The sequence below is a fragment of the Tachypleus tridentatus genome, chromosome 6, assembly GCF_004210375.1.
Source record: "Tachypleus tridentatus isolate NWPU-2018 chromosome 6, ASM421037v1, whole genome shotgun sequence".
NCBI classification, from domain to species: Eukaryota; Metazoa; Arthropoda; class Merostomata; order Xiphosura; family Limulidae; genus Tachypleus; species Tachypleus tridentatus.
In genome coordinates, this window is record NC_134830.1 from 158,139,380 (window position 1) to 158,160,858 (window position 21,479).

General features: G+C 32.1%; 1 protein-coding gene across 1 annotated transcript in view; it reads left to right on the forward strand.

The window, feature by feature from the left end:
• Positions 1-2,124: 2,124 nt before the first annotated feature.
• Positions 2,125-21,479, forward strand: part of Opa1 (Opa1 mitochondrial dynamin like GTPase) — a 71,090-nt gene continuing 51,735 nt past the window's right edge. The window contains exons 1-7 of the mRNA XM_076509074.1: positions 2,125-2,372; positions 3,835-4,141; positions 5,269-5,506; positions 10,962-11,006; positions 16,883-17,022; positions 18,661-18,765; positions 19,383-19,469. Of these exons, the coding sequence (XP_076365189.1) occupies positions 2,338-2,372; positions 3,835-4,141; positions 5,269-5,506; positions 10,962-11,006; positions 16,883-17,022; positions 18,661-18,765; positions 19,383-19,469 (957 nt within the window). The 5' untranslated portion in view covers positions 2,125-2,337. The remainder of the gene's footprint in view (positions 2,373-3,834; positions 4,142-5,268; positions 5,507-10,961; positions 11,007-16,882; positions 17,023-18,660; positions 18,766-19,382; positions 19,470-21,479) is intronic.

The following is a 21,479-nucleotide window of genomic DNA, read 5'->3' on the forward strand; positions in this document are numbered from 1 at the left end:
TCCATAATTTAGTAGTGTAAGATCAAAGGGAAGGCAGCTAGTCATTATCACCAACCGCCAACTCTTGAGCTACTCTTTTACCAACGAATAGTGGGATTGACCATAACATTATAACGTCTCACGCCTGAAAGGGCGAGCATGTTTGGTGTGACGGGGATTCGAATCCGCGACCCTCGGATTACGAAACGCACGCCTTAACCCACCTGGCCATGCTGAGGCCCTATGACATTTACACAGCCATGCTTACTTGTAATTTTTAAATGACCTCAATTATAAAAGTTTCAACATAGAGTGTAACCAATAAACCCAACCTAACTTACTAATTTTGTTAAATAGTGAAATACGAAACTAACAAAGAAACTAAATAACATAACAAATAAATAAAGGTGATGAAACTAAAATACATTTTTAAAACATATTACTTATTATATCGGTAAACAAAACTTCGACTTTCATGTTATGAGTTCTTTTAATTCAAAACAAAAAACTATTCACCAAATACTTCGCTTTGACTATTGGCACATTTAAACTGTTTAGGATTACTCAACTCTCATTCATTATTTACTATATTTTTTCTAATGTCTAGTTACATTTATATCCGCATCCTCAATTTTAAATATTTTGAAAATATCTTGATTGTTATATCATCATTACGGTCGCAGTCTCCTTCTGAAAATACAAATTATTAGAGTAAACAGTTTTTCACTCCGTTTTTAATTTCTTTTTCTTCACAAAGTTATTATTTCGATCATTCAGTTCAGGGATAGGTTTGTTTTTAATTTCGCGCAAAGCTACACGAGGGCTATCTTTGTTAGCCGTCCCTGATTTACCAATGTAAGACTAGAGGAAAGGCAACTACACATCGCCACCTCTTGGGCTGCTTTTCTACAAACTAATAGTGGGATTTACCGTAGCATTATAATGTACTCACGATTGAAAGGGCGAGAATGTTTGGCGTTACAGAGATTCGAATCTGCGAACTTTGCAGTTAGTCTACAGACCTACAACGCTAAAATTCGTGCTTCAGTTCCCCGCAGTGGACACAACATATAGCACATTGCGGCTCTGCTTCAAACAGTATATTATTTTCATATTTGTTTTGTTTCCTTTAATTCGTCTGTGGCAAATTACTACATTCATCTTTCTGCACAATAGACCTTCGAATTTCCAACGATAAAATAATGGTGAGTTAGTGTTTATGTTTTCTTGTAACAAAGCCACAGTGTCCACCGAGGAGAATCAAATTCCTAATTTTTGTGTTGTAAATCCTTAGAGTTGTGGCTGTATTAGCGGGGGGGGGAGTGACATTAATTAGATTCAACTTCGAGATTGCCACATTTTTAGGTCGTTTAAAACTTTTTACATTTTGTGCCACAGTACTGAATTTTAGGTTATATGTCATTATATGTATTTAACACACTGTAAACCCATGGGAAATTGAAAATTGGATTTTCTTATTTTAAGTCTGTAAGACTTCCAGTGTCTTAGCGGTATGTCTGTGGATATTACGCAACAAGAAAACGGTTTTCGATACCCGTGGTGGTCAGAGCACAGTTAACCCATTGTGTAGCTTTGTGCTTTACTTCAAGCAAACAAATTTAAGTCTGTAAACTTATCGCTGTCCTAGTCTGTGACCGTGAAGTGTTAAAAATAGCACGATGTTACATTACAAACATATATAGGGCCTGGTGGCTAGGAAGCTTGATTTGTATTATGCGAATTGTGGATTCGAGCCTCGTCACCGAACATATTCGCACTATCAGAACTATTATAACGTGACAGACAATCCAAACAATAACTTTCAGAAAATTAATATATTTCTGAGAGTTTAGGATCAAAATTAATGAAGAATGTATAGCAAAATGTTTACCATACTATACCTGCTATATTCAGTACTGAAGAGGCTTTCGTTAGCACCAGCTCTGATCAGGCTGACTGATAACATTAAAAAGTGTTTACATGTGGTTTATTATCATTCGAATATGTGTGTTTTATATTTATGTTTACTTTTAACTCTTTTCAGTATTTATATTCAATATATTACCTACTAATCCGTCACTGTAATGACAAAAATAAAATATATGATTTTAATATTTATAAAGAATTTTCGCTAAAATTGCGTTCAAAGGTGGCGATATTATCGGCCGGTTGAGGACTGGATGTACCTTGAGTTACAGTTAAAGTGCACTTTAGACATTCTCTTAAGCTATTTTGTATTTACTAATAGTAATATGAATTTAAAGTGTTTGTTATAACTTATATGTAACATAGTTAGCTTTTCAATACACATATATGTTGTTTTTTTTTTTTCAAACAACAATCGTATTAACTTAAGGAATGACTTCTCAAAGTTTTCTCCTGGGTCGATTTGGGTAAGTTACTTAATTAGTTAATTTGTACAATGTGTGTGTTTTCTTACAACAAAGTCACATCGGGCTATATGCTGAGCCCACCGAGGGGAATCGAACTCTCATTTTAGCGTTGTAAATCCGTAGACATATCGCTGTACTAGCGAGGGGCGAAACCTTTACTATATAGTTTTATTTAGACTTATTAACTTTTAAAATTAAAAGTTAAACACTGATGTTAAATTTAAGTTTTAAGTTATTTATTGATAGTTTGCATACTTCTGACTCTGTAACTTGTTAGTTGTATACTTAAGTATAATTTATGATTCCTTTTAATTTGTGTATGTATGTTTTAAATCTCACTACTGTATTACAATAATGCAACAGTAATGTTTCATTACACTACCTTTCAAAGCTAGAATGATTTAGTTTAATAGGTTTTTGTTTCTATGTTCTAGTTTAACATTCATACAAGAAACTGTATTAATTTTTTGTTTTTTTATGTTGCACTTCTATTATAATGCCAAAATGTCATTTACATTTTAAATAATTTGTGTTGAATATTTATTAGAATGCCTTTGATGTTTTATATAAATATAAGAGACACTGAATGTTATTTTTGCACTACTTAGCCTGACAAAGTTTTCTAAATTAACTTTTCCTCAGCTCCCTAGTACTTATTTTATGGTACTAAATATCTTAAAATCATTCATTTGTTGTAATGCTAAATAATAATTTCACAATTTTTTAAGTTTCATTATATTTGCTAGATGTGAAACATGTTGATGTTTGAATGGAATTCAGCATAAAAGGCATAATTGCTCTAAAGGAAAATAACAGTAAATGTAATATTTGGATAAACAAATATTGATGTAGGTTGGAAACTTTGGTGCTAATATAGTGTACAGTCAACACACACACTGCCATCATCATCACTGTTTTAGTGATTTATTAAAACATAATTCCTTGTGAATTTATTTATATCTATCTAGATTTTTCTTCAGAAAATAATAATTTAACAAATTGTGTGTTCCAAAAAGAGTGCTTTAAACTTAGGTTACAATTGCAATAGTTTTGATTCTTGGAACTTCCAATTATAATTGCTCCCAAAATGTTTTGTAATAGTATTTTTGTACTTTATTAGTTTAAAAGTATTTTTTATAATAACTGCCATGAATTACAAATAAATGAAAGTTAAAATTGTTATGATGATAGTATATATGTAGACTACACACTGTAATGTAAATAATTTTGTTGACTGCATCACAACAGTATCACTGAAAATTTTAGTTTTCTGCATATAGCTATCCTGTGACCAATAGGACACGTATGGTGGGTAGGTTCTTAGAAAGATCTTTGTTGTGAAGTTCTGTAGAACTATTGTTAAATAATATATGTATACAAACATTTTACTAATTAAAACTTGGCATTTTGTCAGTTGTTTGTATCCATGAAAACAAATGATTTTTATTGTCTTATTTCTTAGGTGTGATGTGAGATCATTACCAACTTCCAAGTTATATAAAACATTAGATCAGTTCCCCGTAAGGAACTCATGGAAAAGAAAGAGGATGGTGGTGTCAAAAATGTCTTTTCGCTACTACTCAAATTTACAGATTTTCTCGCTTCCAAAAAATCGTCAAAATCTTCTTGCAGCTGAAAAGAGAGATGGGTTCGTCAATCAACAGCAAGTTCGAAACTTTGGACTAGTTGCTAGAGTAATCAGGGGAGCATTGAAAATACGTTATATAATTCTTGGGGGGGCTGTTGGGGGAAGTGTTCAAATGTCTCGTGTAAGTACTTGGTCAGAGTTCAAGTGTTCCAAATCATTACATTGTCAGAAGAGATTGAATTATGTTTGTATAACTTGAGGAATATTTAAGGAATATTAGTTTATTTTTTAACTGTTTTGTTTACCTTATAGGAACTACTTTCCTTACAGATGTTTTAGACAATTTCATTACTGTTACTAGAGTTGATGAATAACAGAAATTAAGTCTGGTGATTGGAGTTCTGAGGCAGGCTTTGAATCTGTACAACTGTGTTTTTCTGTTTTTTCAACTGTATATTTTGTTCAAATTTTAAAGGAAGATCATACTAAGGGAAAAACCTTGTTTATTTGTAATGTCTATGTATGGAATATTCAATTTAATATTTTTATAAGGGTTATAATTAGTCAAATCACACTTCTCATTCGCTTCATAATATAAAATACAAGAATTACCACATTACACATATGAAATATATACTCATAAATATAGGGTGGCCCATAAGTCCCTACCCATCCATATATCTTATATATCCAGTGTATCTGTGTGCTGTTCCTCATTCTTGCTGCATAATATTATGCAATGCTATGTTCTATGAGACATTTCCTCAACAGGGGTTATTGTTCTAAATGCCATTGTAACAGCTGCCTTCAACTCATCATTAGTATTATAATGTTGTTTAGACACAATATATGGATGGGTAGTGACTTACGGGCCACCCTGTACAATTTTAAATTGTTTAACAGAACAGCACAAAGAGCAAAAAAAAGTAAGCAAATATCACATTTTACTTTCACAATGTAGTTCTTGGTGCTATTTCATTAAGCCCCACAGATGTAAAGTTTTTACTATATGAATAAAATGCATGAAATTGTTGTTTTTTTTTGCAATTAATGTGATTGATTAATGTAATTGTTTTAATTAAATTAAGTTTTAGTAAGTTGTGAACATTTTCTATTGGTTTATGGATGTCTGAACCTCAAAGTTGTGTTCATTTATACAGATTTTCAATATGGAAGCTTACAGATCTGAAAGATGGTTTATCAGTAATGAATTATGAGAACAAATTTTAATTTCAAACATGGTAACTCCTACAGATCTTCAAATGTGTATATATATATTTTTTCATATTCTGACTTTTTCTTGTTTAGAAATACGAAGAATGGAAGGAGAATCTGCCTGATTTCAGTTGGGTAAAGGACATGTTACCAGAATCTGAAAAACTTGACCAGTTTCGAGCTAGTCTGATAGACCTGAAGGACAAGGTTACCCTCCCAGAAAAGGGTTGGCTCAAACGAAACCTCTCAGCTGCAGGAGACAGGCTATATTGGCTAGGAGAAAGGCTGGAAGGAGCAACTGATGGCGATAGTACAACAGCAATGGCTGAAGGTAATGGAATTTAATTATATGTTTTTATTATGTATCTGGAAATACTTTGTTTAAATCACATGCAAACAACCAGTGTATTTAATCTTTTGAGGGTCCAACTTGTTATACTTAGTCATCAGTTCTATCAAGCACAAAATACCAGTATCAATGTGAAAATGAACTGAGATTGTGTTTTATAAATTTCAAAGGCTTTTTAAAATTTAAGAAACTTACAACTGTTATTGGCACTAGCTGTAAAAGCAATGGTGTGAAAAATGGTACTTTTATCTTAATATAGGATTTGAAAGCTTTTTTAATGTTTTATTTTTAGAATTAGACTAATACACTAAAGAAGTCAAATAACTCTTAAATTACACTGTTTTTTGTTGTTTTTTTTCAGAATAACAAATATTATGAGAATAGTGTTTTACAATATCTATTCAAGTTTGTCTTCTTCTATGGGAACCTCTTCAGGTTTTCCACCATCTCTTGGTCTTTGGTTTTCCTGCAGTGAATGATCCTGAATATTGTATTAATTCTCTTGCTGAAACTTACTGTAAACAAGTTGTTTTATCTTAAGACTTGATGTCTTGAATGTTTTGAATTATTGCAAAAATCCACCACACTGTTAGAAGTGAGGAATCTCTTTTCTTTATTTTTATTGAATGGATTATGATGAATCACTAAGGTTAGCTTTGTCATGGAAAAGATTTCTATTGTAACTTCATTCTGAAGATGAGAATTTCCAGACCTCTTCAACTGCATGGATTCATCTTGCCAGTTTTTACTAGTTTTATTATACCTGTAGCTGATTGATATTGAGATTTAACATTTCATCTTCATTGCAAGGGATTCCTGAATCCCGGGATTTTCCCTGTTAATCCTCCTTTTCTACACCACATTTGTTCAAGTGCAATTGTTTAAATTGTCATGTGTTTAATTAAACTTCATTTTCACATGTAGCACGTTGAGCTTTGTATACTCTCAACTGCAAATAAAATTTAAGCTAAGCCTATTTATTTGTCCTTGTATATTTTAATGTAGTATTATAATACTGTGGATTTGTAATTAAGAACATAAAATTCTTCCAACTTAGTATAACAGAAATGTCATGAAGGTATTTATGTTTTCTTTTGTTAGGGCAAATATCCATTGTATTATTTCTCGATGAGTTAACAAGTCATGAACCATTGCACTACACTTTTGTGCATGCCAAAATGATTCTTTTGGAAAGACATTATAAAGCTGTTGTGTTCATTAAGGTTTTAATCATAACATGATCATGTGGTCAACAGTTTCTGGGCCAGTTTATTCAACTGTCAAAGATTGACATCAAAATATATTGAAGATATATTTCTGTTTTCAAAAAAATTGGTGATTTCACGATCAGTTCAGTATTTGACCAATGAAACGTTAAGTCAGTCTTTGGATGATATTGTAAACATATCAGATATACACGTATAAGATTAATAACTATTCTATTTTAAGACTGGTTCTAATTAATGAACAATACATTGCACATTTTGTTTTGTATATAAAAAAATTATATTGATGTCAGTAAATTGTTTTGGCAAGAGAAAAGGAAGAAAACAGACTAAAAACTCATTTGGTATTATCAAGTACTACACACAAGCATATTTCAGAGTTTTGGTGCTGTTTTTAATAGATACAATTTTTGCATTCATTTCTCTTCTTATAGAAAACACGTTACAGCATGAGCTATTGAAGTGATATATCATCACTAAACAATCCATTTTTGACAGACGAAAACTGTACCTTGACAATTATGATAGGTCTAAACAACCGAAGTCAAACATGTTAGGCATGAAAGATAATGTGGTTTTTCATTTGTTGGAAAAAGAGAACCTTATGTTTGGAAGTAGAAAATGTTGTTGGGTTTATTTATTAGTTTAATCAGTGTTCAATTTTATGTGCCATGTAACCCACTCCAACCTTTGAACCAGTGGTGTGCACCTGACATATAATTTACTTAAAGGATAGTGGTTTATGTTAATAAAAATGTGAATCAAAAGAACTAATTCAAGGGTTAGCCAAAAGCATGCAAACATTTATTACAAGATAGTGGTATGTGTTGGTTATTCACTGAGATTTCTACAATTTTGAGATGTTGGATTTATTTTATTTTTAATGTTCTTCAAAGGTTCTTTGGTAGCCTGAGAAAAGTCTGTTTATTCCATGTGTTAGGAATCACTGAATTGAAATTTTCTCAAATTGTTTGTAAGAGAATTATATCCTTTTGTTCTTGTATGTTTCTCTCAAATGGTTTATCCAAAGATTGATATGGCATTCCTTGACTTCAGTTTGCTCAATCAAATTATATTGTAGTGAGAAAATTCTTACTTAGCAATTCATGAACATCAACAAATTTCCTCAAAAAAAAACGTTGAAAAAATTTACGCACATACCTAGACCAACAACAAACGAGCAACAATAAATTCCAAGATACAACAAACTACAAAACCTTACACTGCTGCATATATCATATGTTCCTGACATCAGCGAAAAAATAACCAACATGTGGAAAAAAACTTATAACAAAACACAACATTTCAGTAAACACCAAATATATTCAACAACCAGATACAAAACTGAAGTCCATACTATGAAAAAACTACACTGACAAACACAACACCAACATAATTTATAAAATAGAATGCAACAACTGACATGACTTCGATACTGGACAAACAAGCAGAAAAATGGAAACTAGATTCAAAGAACACACACACACATACAAACCATTACACATTTTTGAACACTGCAAATCAAATAAACACAACCATAGAAAACACTTTGATGCTAAGTAGGGAAACAAATGAAAACAAATGTAAAATCAAAGAAGCCCTACTTGTACAGCAACTAAAACCAAAATTAAACTAATGTAAAGGAACACCTTTACACCTGTACTAATTAATAACCTAACATCTAACTACAACGCCCCCATACCCATTTATAATCTCATCCTTAATACATATGTCCATCAACGGTCACTTGCAAATTCTCTATTCTTAACCTGAAGATGACCTAGGAAGGTCAAAATGTTGTTCTCTCCTTATCAATAAAAGTGTCAATACCTATACCAGCTGTTCTGAGATACATTTTTATTTGAAGTTGGTTTCTTGTCATCAATAATTGTAATGTTAATAAAACGTTTTGTGCTACTAGTGATATAACAAATACAAAACAATGGATGTGTTTTTGAGAATAAACTGGTTGTTTTTGAGGTTGGCAAATGCAATCATATTTTTAGTCTAGTGTAATTTTATTTGTCACAGTGGCAAGCTTATTTCATGAATTATCATCAGTTAAGTAAGCAGAGTTATATGTGGCATTACTTTTCTGTTCAAACATTCCTTAATTTAATCAAAATGGTTGACTTGAACATTGTACAATCAAAGTCTAATTGAAGTAGCAGTTGATTATTCAAATTACTGCATATCATCTGTCAGTTGAATGGTTGATCTGTTACATACCCCTGTCAGTTGACTAGTTGACCTGTTTCATACCAACTGTCAGTTGACTAGTAGACCTCTTACATACCAACTGTCAGTTGACTTGTTACATATAATCTGCCAGTTTACCTGCTGAAGATAATCTGTCAGTTGACTAGTTGATCTGTTACATACCAACTGTCAGTTGACTAGTTGATCTGTTACATACTCCTGTCAGTTGACTAGTTGACCTGTTACATACCAACTGTCAGCTTACCTGCTGCAGATCACCTGTCAGTTGACTAGTTGACCTGTTTCATACCAACTGTCAGTTTCTGTTACTGGTGAGTGATGTGTGTTCTTATGTCAGTTTCTGTTACTGGTGAGTGATGTGTGTTCTTATGTCAGTTTCTGTTACTGGTGAGTGATGTGTGTCCTTATGTTAGTTTCTGTTACTGGTGAGTGATATGTATCCTTATGTCAGTTTCTGTTACTGGTGAGTGATATGTATCCTTATGTCAGTTTCTGTTACTGGTGAGTGACGTGTATCGTTATGTCAGTTTCTGTTACTGTTGAGTGACGTGTATCGTTATGTCAGTTTCTGTTACTGTTGAGTGACGTGTATCGTTATGTCAGTTTCTGTTACTGTTGAGTGACGTGTATCGTTATGTCAGTTTCTGTTACTGGAGAGTGACGTGTATCGTTATGTCAGTTTCTGTTACTGTTGAGTGACATGTATCGTTATGTCAGTTTCTGTTACTGTTGAGTGGCGTTACTGGAGAGTGTATCGTTATGTCAGTTTCTGTTACTGTTGAGTGACGTGTATCGTTATGTCAGTTTCTGTTACTGGAGAGTGACGTGTATCGTTATGTCAGTTTCTGTTACTGTTGAGTGACATGTATCGTTATGTCAGTTTCTGTTACTGTTGAGTGACGTGTATCGTTATGTCAGTTTCTGTTACTGGAGAGTGACGTGTATCGTTATGTCAGTTTCTTTTACTGGTGAGTGATGTGTATTGTTATGTCAGTTTCTGTTACTGGTGAGTGATGTGTATCGTTATGTCAGTTTCTGTTACTGTTGAGTGATGTGTATCGTTATGTCAGTTTCTGTTACTGTTGAGTGATGTGTATCGTTATGTCAGTTTCTTTTACTGGTGAGTGATGTGTATTGTTATGTCAGTTTCTGTTACTGGAGAGTGACGTGTATCGTTATGTCAGTTTCTTTTACTGGTGAGTGATTGTGTCATTATGTCAGTTTCTGCCATTTTAAAAAAATTGATTTTTCCTTTGCTACTTGTTTCTGTAGTACTAGTTTTCAGTTTAGGGTTCATCCTGTATGTACATGATAAATCTTTCCCACTTTTAGTTGTTAAACAAAGTCTGCTGTCACTATTGTTCTATTATGTTTTAATGTTAGTCAGATTACCATGTTTAGTTAAACCTGTATGTTTACATGTATGTATTACTTAGAGTGCTGATATTTTCCCACTTTATTTTGTCTGTTTTAATGTTCTCACATTTTATCCTGTTCATTGTTTTAAGAATTGGAATGTATTTTCACCTTTTCTTAAATCCCATGTGTACGTGTTCACGTGTATTCTCTGTTTATAGTAAAGTCATGTTTCTTTCATTTTAAATACTTCAATGAATAAATTAATGTTTTTTAGGTTAATAATATTTTATTAACAAAATCACATATCAATACATTGTACATATTCTTATGATATCAGCTTGTATTATAATGTCTTATTCTTCTTTTTTAAACACACTACATATTTTTAATCATGAATTATGTAATAATTTGTTCACACTCATGTTAAGAAAATGTATACTTTTCCAGATGTTGATTTGTGAATTATCGTACTATATACATTATTCAGTTTTAATTTCTAATTTGAACTTAATTTATGACGTTTTGATTCATTATATTTGTTGTTTTTTTTTAAAAGGGGATATGTCGTTTCTTAACTCCTCCCCATGTTTTTCAAGAAATCTGAAATTAGTTTTTTTTTTCCTTTTGTTTAGGATTGCTCTTATTATCAGGAGGTCTGCCCCTGGGTCCACAAATAGGTACACACATTTCTTGGAACTTTTAGTTGTTACATTTGTGTTAAAATCAGGCTATATTTTATGTAGTCAATTTCTAATAGAATTATTTTTGTACGGTAATGACGTTTATCACATACGTGCCTTTTGTTCTAAAATTTGTTTAACATGTTAGTTAGAATTCTTCTTTGAAAATATTTTTATTAAAATGAAGCTTGTTTTATGCCACGTGTCATTCAGACATTTTTATGTGAGGGACGTATGAAAAACCAGCAGGCTTAATGTAGTGTGTTTACAAATTAGGATAGGTCTCTGAATCATACACAAGGTTTTTTTCAGTTGTAGTTTTGCCACCTCACGATACTGCATTGCACTGTTTAAAAACAAAACTATGTGTATGAATATATAAACACAAGACATCTTTTCAGGTGAACTGATATTTTTATAAGTATCAGATGGGTCAACTTATCAGGATGGTCAAGCAGGAGAACAAAAGAGTGATGTGATTTTAAAAACGCAATTGATTTTTCAAGCTGCATGAGAAGTTATTAGACTGGAAATGTGTAATGTTTAGTGAAATGATCTTCATTGATGACAAAGCAAAAAAAGAGGGGCATACTTTCATAGTTTCTCACACAATGGCCTCTATTGGATCTTTGAATAGTTTGTCAGCTTTCTTTTCGTGAGACAAACATCTTAAGGACTGATTAGGTTGAAACTGAACAGATCTCTGAAAATACCAAGTTCCTGTAATGAAGGAAGCCTCATATCCTTTCTTTGCAATAGTGTCACCAAATGACTTGTCATTGTTTCACAGTATCTATTGGCTATAACATGCAGACATCATCTACTTGGCCAGTATAGGATGTCGCAGTCATTGAACCTTTCTAGAATTATCTGCTAATTCGTTTCACCAGTTCTGCAGGCAGAGTAGCTAATATCTGCTTCCGAGAACAACAAAGACAACTGGAATGAAACAGTTTCAACTGTTTTATGGACCACTTGTTAAAGCAAAACTGCATATAAACAGATTAAACAGAACCTTTAATAAATAAGTTTAAAAAAATGGTGGAAAAATCTGACATGTCTGCATACCTCACCTTGGATATCTGCTGCTTAAGTTTCAGCAGAATTTTCCAACATTTGAAATCTGTGTACATTGCTTCTCTGACGATTAGTGTGGTGATACAGTTTCAACTGAAAGGTACCATGATAAATACAATTCAAAGGAACTAAAACATATCTGCTAATTGGAACAGTAATGGAATGATTATTTCTTGTTCAAGAAATTTAATTAATTAAAAATGTATTTTTGTTTAAAGTTCTTGTTTCATTAGGGTTTGGACTGTCTATCTTCAATATTTTCGATTGTGAAACCTTTGATATTTGTTGACAACTTTTGAAACTCATCGATATTTGTGTGATGACCCTTTTCCACCCATTTGTTAAAGTATTTCAAGATTCAACTTGTAGTCATATTAACTCTCCAACGTACACGTGTGTACAAGGATCCAGAACAGTTTATCAAACTTATCATTGTTTGATGTTTCTCTAGTTTTAAAGAAAATTGTGTTTAATTTTTGTTCATAAAAACTCCTCTTGATTATTTTCATTTATAGTTATGAAAGTATAACCGATGAATCATTCGTGTTGCATCACTAGAGGCTGCAACAGTGGTTCTCTGTTGTTCTCTTCTATTCTTTGTTACATGTACCAACTTTTCTTTTTCAATCTATTTTCTATTGTCATCAAACCAAGTGAGTCTGAAAACTTATTTCTTCTACTTTGTGTCGGATAATTTTGTGTCAGCTTTCTTTCAGATCTATTCATGTGTTCAATGCAGTGCATCCTTCATTTCTTATATGTATCCGGTATCTGTCTTTCTTCCTTTGCACGTTCCATTGTTAGTTTTTTATTTCCATATTTATTTTTCATCATTTGTTCTATAATACCACATTTCAAATGCTACCACACATCATATAATTTCAGCAGACACACTGCATGTCTCATCAATGTACAGTTTAACTAACCTTAAGCAAAAAAATAATTTAATGATTGTTATCTTACATCTGACACCACATAAAACACCTCAAAAACCAATTTAAACTATCTTACATAGCAATGTGCACACAGGTTCAATCCCATCTCAAAGGATTGCTGGTCAGTGGTCATGTCATCTTGTTTGTTGACTTGCACTCAAAATTTTATTGAACCATTATTTTATGAATTTATTTCATTAAGTTTGGTATGAAACTGTAGGTTATAATTCAGATTTTCATATTATACATTATTTAGTTTCTTAATATCAAAGTAAATATTTAAAAAACACCACCACCTAAACATTGATTTTTCTGTGTCATGTGGAATGTTGAATGCAGCTCTGGTTCATATTAGATGTTTGTGATGTCAAAGTACAAAGTGTATTGATCAGTATGAATTAGGAACTCAAACTGTTGATCTTTAAAACCTAGAATATAAATTAAAACTGTCTGTAATATCTATATGCTAAGATGTTGCTAATGTACTGAATCAAACATAATGGCCTTGCTCATCTTTTGTCATCTCCTTTGATGTTTGGAAATAGTCCCTTCTATGCATTTAATTCTGTTTATGACACACAAATGGCTGATGAAAAGCCCAGAATATTGTACAGGTGGTTTTCTCAGCCATTTTTAAATATAACAGCGGCGTCTCTTTCTTTCAAAACAAACCTTTGTTCTGGTAAGTTGAGTCTTTAGGCTGTTTGAAATTTCATATTTTTTTAGACTGAAATATAGCTCAGTCATTAAACTTTTAAAATTATAATGGAATTCTATGGTATTGATATAATAATGTGATTTTTTGGTATTCAAATGCATATATAAAACCTAAAAAGATATTTCATTCTACATTGATCATGTTTAAAATATTTTAAGGTTTAGCAACCTACGACAAACAGTAACCGAGTACAAAAGTTGTAACTAAAAAGAGAATTCTTTCCTCTACTTTTTTATTTACTTTTCTGTGTTTTAAGAAATGTGTAAAGACATATCAATAAATACTGTATTTACATATATCATGTATCATAACTGTAACTGAAATGTGACTGTATTTAACAAAGTACTTGTCTGCTAAAACAGAACCAAGACTGGTCACTTTGTAAAGGTCAGTTTTATATTCTTGGATGCAGTAATGAGTGCATGTGCACCATTTTGTAACTTTTATGAAGTTAGCCAGCAGTGGCTGAACTTGTGCATAAATTATCAAGTCGTAGCATAATTACTCTCATGGATACTGTTTTTGTTATGAGCTGGGTGGATTCCACTCAACCCCATAATGGAGGGGTTAACAAACTGTAAAGCTATGTATCTCATGCTGTGGTGTTAAACCACTCCAAGAGCTGTGTGTTCTGGATAGTCTGAGAATGATTAACGGGTGATTATTCTTGATTGGAACACATATATACCTCAAATCCATAATATTGTGTTTGTTAGAAAGAAAGCTTAGTAACATCTTCATGCAGGTATTGTCATTATCCGTAAACTCATGTTGAATGTAAAATAACAAAGCATGGATGTAGTCATTATCCGTAAACTCATGTTGAATGTAAAATAACAAAGCATGGATGTAGTCATTATCCGTAAACTCATGTTGAATGTAAAATAACAAAACATGGATGTAATCATTATCCGTAAATTCATGTTGAATGTAAAATAACAAAACATAGATGTAATCATTATCTGTAAACTCATGTTGAATGTAAAATAACAAAGCATGGATGTAGTCATTATCCATAAACTCATGTTGAATGTAAAATAACAAAACATGGATGTAGTCATTATCCTTAAACTCGTTGAATGTAAAATAACAAAACATGGATGTAATCATTATCCATAAACTCATGTTGAATGTAAAATAACAAAACATGGATGTAATCATTATCTGTAAACTCATGTTGAATGTAAAATAACAAAGCATGGATGTAATCATTATCTGTAAACTCATGTTGAATGTAAAATAACAAAACATGGATGTAATCATTATCCATAAACTCATGTTGAATGTAAAATAACAAAGCATGGATGTAATCATTATCTGTAAACTCATGTTGAATGTAAAATAACAAAGCATGGATGTAATCATTATCTGTAAACTCATGTTGAATGTAAAATAACAAAGCATGGATGTAATCATTATCTGTAAACTCATGTTGAATGTAAAATAACAAAGCATGGATGTAGTCATTATCCATAAACTCATGTTGAATGTAAAATAACAAAACATGGATGTAGTCATTATCCGTAAACTCGTTGAATGTAAAATAACAAAGCATGGATGTAATCATTATCTGTAAACTCATGTTGAATGTAAAATAACAAAGCATGGATGTAAGCATTATCTGTAAACTCATGTTGAATGTAAAATAACAAAGCATGGATGTAATCATTATCTGTAAACTCATGTTGAATGTAAAATAACAAAGCATGGATGTAGTCATTATCCATAAACTCATGTTGAATGTAAAATAGCAAAGCATGGATGTAGTCATTAGTTGTAAACCCATGTTGAATGTAAAATAAAGCATGGATGTAGTCATTAGCCATAAACTCGTGTTGAAGTAAAATAACAAAGCTGGATGTAGTCATTAGTTGTAAACCCATGTGAATGGGTCATCAATGAATGGGATAAAACCCTAGATATTTTATATGCCACAGAAATATTTTACAAATTGAGTGAAGGACACTTTTCGTATTTTTTTCTAAAAAGATAATAAAGATTCTACTCTAGTGTGGTGTAATGAATAGTTTTTATTTTTTAATTGAAAATTTTAAAAAAGGTTTTTGCAAGATGAAATCTTAAAAAAAACAACTGTAAAGTGTCTTAGGGATGACATTATATCTGTTGGTGAATACTTAGAAACCATATTGTACACAAAAGTGTAGAAAAGTGACCCACTGAATTTAACTACAAGTGATGAACATAATCAGCTGTGGGATAAATTCATCACTTAAGTGTATCTTTGGCTACAGAGGTGTCACTTCTTGTGATAGTGAGTTTCTCAAATAGAAACCCATTTAACTAATGGACAGGAAAGAAAAAAAAACAAAGTGAACTAACTGGTTTTGGGTGAATTCATTTAGAAAAAACATAATTGATGTTATTTTAAACTTTCTTTTATTTATATAACCTTTTTGGGAGGATGGCAATGCAGTTGCCACTTCCTTATAAAAACTTCCACAGTCTGGTGGCAACGATATGGCCAGTATGAAATGGCAAGTTTCGTGTGTATGTGTATTTCTGGTGTTCATTCACTGTTACTCATTTTATTCTGGCCATTCTTTGTGTGTAACATTACAAATGAAAAGCACGTATTGCTACAATATTGTTAATTCAAAGAATGTGGTATATTTCTCATAAAGTTATAAGTAGTACTGCCATTGTGTTACAAAATGTGCGTAAGCATTGTTAACACTTGATAATTTAAATGTTAAATATACCATCTTTTTTTTATAACCATTGATATGTTACTATTTGCTAAAATCTTGTAATTTGATCTCAAGACAGCTTAAGGTAAAATTGTACTTAAATGTCCTATATTTATTGGAAGAAATCATTGTTGCAAAGAGAATTTTGACAAGTTCTTTATGGTTTGTTGCAATGTTTGGTTGTTGGTCGAGAGACGATCTTTAAGCAGTTTTGTCATGTTGAACTAAGATATTTGAGAAGAGAAATTATGGTTTTAGTCACCCACTGCTTGAGCACTGTGAACTTCAGTGCTTTGTCTGACGTGAGAGTGAAAAATGACTTATTTCGAGTGTTCCTTATTTTATTAACAGTGTTCTTGATAAAAGTAATATTGTTCTGATTGTTGAAAGTAGATATAATTTGTACAAGTATTCTTTCATCTGGTTTACTTGTAGAAATTGCTTATGGTCAGGAAATGGATACCAGCATTTTTCAGTTCATGTCAAAAGAAGAAAGTGTTGGCAGTGCTAAATCTAGAGTTGAAACTGAACAAGAAAGATTACAGAAACTTCAAGAAGAGTTAATCGAAGTACAGGTATGTTAGCCTTGATATCTTTAGCCTGTGATAATCGAAGTACAGGTATGTTAGCCTTGATATCTTTAGCCTGTGATAATCGAAGTACAGGTATGTCAGCCTTGATATCTTTAGCCTGTGATAATCGAAGTACAGGTATGTCAGCCTTGATATCTTTAGCCTGTGATAATCACAGTACAGGTATGTCAGCCTTGATATCTTTAGCCTGTGATAATCGAAGTACAGGTATGTTAGCCTTAATATCTTTAGCCTGTGATTTTTGTAATCTGTTCCTTTCAGAATATGTGACGAGAAATCCCTTTCTTAGTATGACCACGTTATTTATGGAGAAAACCTTAAGATTTGGGTGTGTTTTTTGTGCTTTATATTTTATGCAGAAAATAAATGATTGTTTCAACATTTTTGCTCAGTTCTTTAAACTGAGTGTTGTAATAAGGAAATGACATAAAATTGCTGAAGTTTAGTATGTGAACCACACTAGTATTGGTTGATATATAAATAGGTCAGGAATACAAAGAGTTAAATATAACTGTTATGTATTTGCTAAATGGCTAAAATCAAAATTCCATTCAAATGGCTAGAATATGTGTTGTATCAAGTCAGATGAGCTGGCTTGAGAAACAGTTTTGTTTTTCCAGTGCAGGCTATTTATGTATATGAAAACTTTTACATATTTATAAAAGGTTTTATCATTGCATAAAACAATGGTGTAAAAGACTGAAGTTATGGCTACCACTGCTTGTTACTCCTGGTGTCAACTATTTGCACTAGGGTTAATTTTTATTTTCCAACATTAGTCGCTGCTTCTTGGTAGTCTAGAGACTAGCATGCTAGACTGTGAGTCCAAAATGTGCTCAAGTGTGTTTGACACTTTAGGGCTGTGGGTGCATTATAAAGGAGACAGTCATATCTCACTAGTTAATCGTACAAGAGTGTTTTTTTAGTCTGTTGCTTCAAACATTTGGGAAGATTCCTGCAGATAATCATTAGTGAAGCTTTTAATGAAACAAACCATTTTTTTCTTTTCTCCTTGAAGCCCATTCTCCAGTGGCTCAACGGTAAGTCTGAGGTCTTACTGCACTAAAAATTGGGTTTTAAAACCTATGATGTCATTTGTAGCAAGTAAACTGTGTTGTGTGAATCTTATAAATTCTAGTCATTAATAAACACTTGAGTATGATTTTTTTCTATTTCTGATGAACTTAAGATGGTATTTTTCTTGCCTTCATAGGCAGTTAAGATATGTTTCTTCTACCTTGCAGACAGTTAAGGAAATTATTTGATTTTTTTCTACTTTATGAACACTTAAAATACATTTTTTTTCGATTTGTGGACAGATAATATTGATTTTGCTTTTACAGACCAACATGTTTTTCTGATTCATGTATACTTAAGATAACATGTTTTTCAAATTTGTAGACAGTCAAGATAATGTTGTATAATGTTCATTTTTTCTACTTAAGATAACATATATTAAACTTGTAGACAGTTAAAACAGTGATGTTCCGACTTTATACACAGTGAATACATCACATTTCTTTCTTTTTTAGAGACATCTAACAATAATTTCAAATTTGTAGATGGTTAGGACAACATGATGTTTTTTTAGTTAGTTTTTGTCAATTTTTTTTCTTTAAGGTCAAATATCAGAGAGAAATTGAACGGCTTGAAAAGGAAAACAAAGAGTTGAGGAAACAAATTATGTTGAAGGCTGAAAAATCTGCTCCGAGACGAACGATCAAGGTGAAAGGAACCATCTCTCATGAAAGTGATAAGTTACATGCTTGGATATATCCATTTTATGACTTGTAGTAAAATGTTTTCCCATACCTCCAGAAGTGCTTTTAACATTGCGTAAAGTGCACTATGAAGAAAGATTGTGTATATAACAGCTTATTAAACTAACTGATTTTTATAAAACAATATTTTCCATCTAAATACTTTGGAGCTAGTAAGGGCTAAGGTTCTATGCCAGATTGAGATATCTGTTTTATCTGTGTTCTAGTTATTTTTTATATCCTGTAAAATATTTTGAGAGGTTTCAATTTTGTGCAGATTGGATTCAATCTGTAATAAAAGGATCATCGTTATTGCCTCCTAGTGGCAAAACTTTGTCTGTAGACTAACAGTTATAAACCAGGTTTAGGTACCTGTGATGGACAGAGCCAATTGTGTAGCTCTGTGCTTAATTACAAACAAACAAACCATCTTTAATACATCTATTGTGGAAAGGTACAGTCGACAATAGCTGTTGTAGTTGTCTTTTCCATTGCATCATTGTTTTTCATTAGTAACTTGCTAAATAAAAAATAAAACATTGTCATTACAACTTTGTTTTTTTAATTTGTTTATATTTTCAGAAAAATTTAATTGACATGTACTCCGAAGTCCTAGACGAGCTTAGCGACTATGATTCAAGTTACAACACTCAAGATCACTTACCAAGGGTAAGTTGTATATTTTATACACGAGATATGCTATGATATACAGCTGGTCCAAGTTGATAGACCACATACCATGGTAAACACTACATCTAATGAACTATGTGAATGTACATTGGATCTGTTCAATGGATGCATGTTTAATTTATTCATACAAACCATGCAAGAAGCTAAATTTACTCAGAAGATTAGTTTTGCTACTTTGCTTTATTTGTCTTATTTTTCACTTGTCATTAGTGTTTTGGTTAAAATGACCATTGAAGGAAAAAGTGAGATTTTATTACAAATAATTGTAGGTAAAAATCAAGACATAATATACATACAAAATCTATGAAATAAGATTTCTGTGTTTGGTCTTTAAAACAGTTTGTGTTTTATGTCTAAGAATTTCATGTATGGTGTGGTTCTACAGGGTTATTAAACTTATGACTTGGTATTACATGTGTGTTGTGGTTCTTCAGGGTTATAAAAGTTTATGACTTAGTATTACATGTATAGTGCATTCTACGGGGTTATAAAAGTTTGGGACTTAGTATTACATGTGTGGTGTCATTCTACAAGGTTATAAAAGTTTGTGACTTGGTGTTACATGTGTGGTGTCATTCTACAGGGTTATAAATGTTTGTGACTTGGTATTACATGTGTGGTGTCATTCTACAGGGTTATAAAAGTTTGTGACTTGGTGTTACATGTGTGGTGTCATTCTACAAGGTTGTAAAAGTTCATGACTTGGTGTTACATGTGTGGTGTCATTCTACAGGGTTATAAAAGTTTGTGACTTGGTGTTACATGTGTGGTGTCATTCTACAAGGTTGTAAAAGTTCATGACTTGGTGTTACATGTGTGGTGTCATTCTACAGGGTTATAAAAGTTTGTGACTTGGTGTTACATGTGTGGTGTCATTCTACAGGGTTATAAAAGTTTGTGACTTGGTGTTACATGTGTGGTGTCATTCTACAAGGTTGTAAAAGTTCATGACTTGGTGTTACATGTGTGGTGTCATTCTACAGGGTTATAAAAGTTTGTGACTTGGTGTTACATGTGTGGTGTCACTCTACAAGGTTATGAAAGTTTGTGACTTGGTGTTACATGTGTGGTGTCATTCTACAAGGTTGTAAAAGTTCATGACTTGGTGTTACATGTGTGGTGTCATTCTACAGGGTTATAAAAGTTTGTGACTTGGTGTTACATGTGTGGTGTCATTCTACAAGGTTGTAAAGTTCATGACTTGGTGTTACATGTGTGGTGTCATTCTACAGGGTTATAAAAGTTTGTGACTTGGTGTTACATGTGTGGTGTCATTCTACAGGGTTATAAAGTTTGTGACTTGGTGTTACATGTGTGGTGTCATTCTACAAGGTTGTAAAAGTTCATGACTTGGTGTTACATGTGTGGTGTCATTCTACAGGGTTATAAAAGTTTGTGACTTGGTGTTACATGTGTGGTGTCACTCTACAAGGTTATGAAAGTTTGTGACTTGGTGTTACATGTGTGGTGTCATTCTACAGGGTTATAAAAGTTTGTGACTTGGTGTTACATGTGTGGTGTCATTCTACAGGGTTATAAAAGTTTGTGACTTGGTGTTACATGTGTGGTGTCATTCTACAGGGTTATAAAAGTTTGTGACTTGGTGTTACATGTGTGGTGTCATTCTACAAGGTTATAAAAGTTTGTGACTTGGTGTTACATGTGTGGTGTCATTCTACAAGGTTAAAAGTTTCTTTATCATTTTTTCAAGCTAGTTTTTTTCAACCAATTAAACAGTTTGAATAATAACATTATTAATGTTTTTGTTGGGAGGTTTATAGTTTTTATTATCATAATTTTAAAATTTGTAGATAAAATATAGTACAATATATCTATCTTGATGCTTTTTTCTAGGTTGTTGTAGTGAGAGACCAAAGTATCTTAATGTTGTTGTTGTTTTTCTAGGTTGTTGCAGTGAGAGACCAAAGTATCTTAATGTTGTTGTTGTTTTTCTAGGTTGTTGCAGTGGGAGACCAAAGTATCTTAATG